The following is a 2,877-nucleotide window of genomic DNA, read 5'->3' as shown; positions in this document are numbered from 1 at the left end:
GCACATGTATTTCCATGCCACCCCATTCTATACATATGTGTGCGCACATGTATTTCCATGCCACCCCATTCTATACATATGTGTGCACATGTATTTCCATATCACTCCGTTTTTTTATGTGTGTGTGTGTGTGTGTGTGTGTATTCCCCTATACCACCTCCATTACACCAGTACCCCACCAACACAAAACCACAGGAGGGGAAGAAAAAAGAATTTGGCTTCGAGGTTGAGAAGCAGGAGAGGAAATTAATGTTACAGCATGCCCATATATACCAGGGGCCCAGCCGGTGTGCCGTTACGTTTGAAAGTTATGTGGTGGAAATATAAAGAAAATTCACCATTTCAAATACAGAACTGGCGAAGAATCACATATTGCATCTGAATCATGGAAAATTAATGAGATGACATTTTATGCATGTGGGTGCGGGTGTGTGCATACACGAGAAACAATTACTCCTCCCTGTTACTATTTTAGTATCATTGTCATCATCATGATCATCCGCAGGGTGGGGTCACTGGTCTCCCTGTGTGAGCCCTTGTGTTTCCCAGCCCTGAAGCCCGCAGTACCAGCATGGTGACACCTCCCCGGATTGCAGACAACATGGCAGGAGGCAGAGCTTCCACGATTTTCACTGCCCTGCCATCAGGGAGGTCTGGTTTCGGGCCTTTCTGCGAGCTGTAGTCCAGAAGCATGGACATCTCCTGAACTTGACTCCTCCGCTAAACCAAACCGCTGTGGGCCTCTCAATGGTTAACACTTTCCAGGAAGACTTGCTTGTCAAAAGTGCCCCTCTCCTCTGCAGTTCTCAGTTACTTGAGCATCCGAGTATTATTGTGGTATGAATGAGAGATAGGGACAATGAGCAAGGGGGTATGAGGAGACAGGTGCCTACGTTGCTATCATTTTTATCAGAAAGTACAGTCACGCTCCTAGGATGAGGGATAGGGTTTAAGAGGATACATTCTTGAATTGAAACATGTGATTTGAATCCCAGCTCTACCGTTTGATAGGTGATGTGATCGTGGCCAAGTTACTTAACTTCTGGAGGTGTGATGAGGATTCAACTGAGCGTTTTCATGAACAAATGCTCAAAAAATGTGAGGTAAGCAACACCAATACCTGCTGTTGAAAGTCTAAGTGGTGTTGGGATTGGAGGAGCATGCTAATCCAGGGGCCAGTTCCCAGGTACTTAAGAGATCAAATGTGGCTGCTAATCCAGGGATGATTTCCCAGGTGCTTAAGAGATCAACGGTGGCACTGACATACTGCAGACACTTGTTAAAGTTCCATTAAAAACAGTGGGCCGGAGGAGGATGAGAATAATTTGTTAGTCTTGACGGCCTGCCCCATGGCCACAGAAGCAATACACACTACCTGAAACAGTGGTAGCCTCCTAGCGGTGAACTCGCCAACCAGAGGCTGTCTGTGGTGCCCGAAGAACCCAGTTGTTCTGAAGGAGGGACTGGTATCAGAGCTTAACCTGTGAGCACCCAGATTTCTTCCTGAAAAGTTAAAGGCCAATGAGAGACCCACTCACTCGCACAGATACGATAGGAAAAGAGAGCCTCCCATAAGAGTACTCGTGCCCTGTTACTTAAATGAGCCGATGCTCGTGGGCAAAGGAGAATGCTATTACGCAAATGGTTCACCTAATGGGGGTGCAAACAGTGTGCTCTTGTCTCCTAACCTAAAGGTTGATAGTGGTAACGCACTCAGTGGTGCCACGGTAGAAAGGTCTGGTGATCTGCTTCCATAAAAATAACCGCAAAGAAAACCCTATGGAGTAGTTCTACTTTGTAATACGTGGATTGCCATCAGCTCAAACTGACTTGTCAACAACTGTTTTCCGCTGTCCTTTTGTAAGGAAAAGGGTCAGATTCCCCCTGTAAATGACCATTTCAATCAACTGCACAAGGACACAGGCTCCGAGGCCTACACTGAGGGGGCCTGATATTAGAGCCAAAAGAAAATAAACAGAAAAGGCAAGCGGAGACACACACAGTTGAGAAAGGCCAGAGAATCTACACCATTCAGTGCAAAGACGGAGTGTGCACTTGCCTGCCTTTGGCCCCTGGGAACATGCATGGCCTGTCGTTGGGCTGCGTCAATTTGTTTAACAAGCCTAAGCACTAAATGCTCTTCACCCACATACCTTCCCCAGGAAACTCTACTCTCAAATTAGCAAATCTCATTAAGTTGCTTTGATATGTGGTCAAATGTTCCTCCTTAACTTTTTGTTGTTTTATTTCTTAAATGACATGAAATTTCAGGATAATTACCCTAAGTTTAAATAAAAGCAATTACCTTATTTATAAGAGAAATTACTTAGAGAAATACTAGTGGCCTTAAAAGGAACATGAATGAATTGCTGGAAGTTATACTGCTGCAATATTAATGCCTAGTTATTGTCTGGCCTAGGGAAAAAAGCAAGCTGCTGCCTTCAATTGCCGACAGAATTCCCTCTCAAAGTGGGTACGCTAACAGCCGGGCAGGCCGGTAGCTGTTGCTATTGTGCAGGCACTTTCACAGTACGAAACCAAGCCAGCTGCTGCTCGTTGCAGGATACGTATAACACAATTAATTTATTCTTATTTCTTCCCCTTGAGCCCATACACAGGGAGCCGGTGTGGGAAATCCATTTAAAGAGAATGCGGCTGTTGTAACTAGTTTCAAAGGTTGCAAACCAACCAGTAAAACTAAAACAAGTAAACGCAGGGGTTGCTGAGGAAACAATAAACATCTAGCACGCACACTTCCTACCAACTTGTGGGTGGTTGGAAAGTGAATTAAAAACGGCTTTGCAGCCTCAAATGGCACGGTGGCGGGCAACAGCTGACAGGGTCTCTGGGAGCCTCTCCTTGCCCAGACACAGGTCC

General features: G+C 45.7%; 1 protein-coding gene across 1 annotated transcript in view; it reads right to left on the bottom strand.

The window, feature by feature from the left end:
- Positions 1–2,877, bottom strand: part of TGFBR3 (transforming growth factor beta receptor 3) — a 212,509-nt gene that overhangs the window by 19,588 nt on the left and 190,044 nt on the right. The window contains exon 14 of the mRNA XM_045292044.1: positions 1,482–1,503. Within this exon, the coding sequence (XP_045147979.1) occupies positions 1,482–1,503 (22 nt within the window). The remainder of the gene's footprint in view (positions 1–1,481; positions 1,504–2,877) is intronic.

This window comes from Echinops telfairi, unplaced genomic scaffold (genome assembly GCF_000313985.2).
Source record: "Echinops telfairi isolate 266 unplaced genomic scaffold, ASM31398v2 ScPeMD7_443;HRSCAF=831, whole genome shotgun sequence".
NCBI lineage: Eukaryota > Metazoa > Chordata > Mammalia > Afrosoricida > Tenrecidae > Echinops > Echinops telfairi.
The sequence above is the reverse complement of the archived record's forward strand: the minus strand, read 5'-3'. Positions and strand labels throughout refer to the sequence as shown.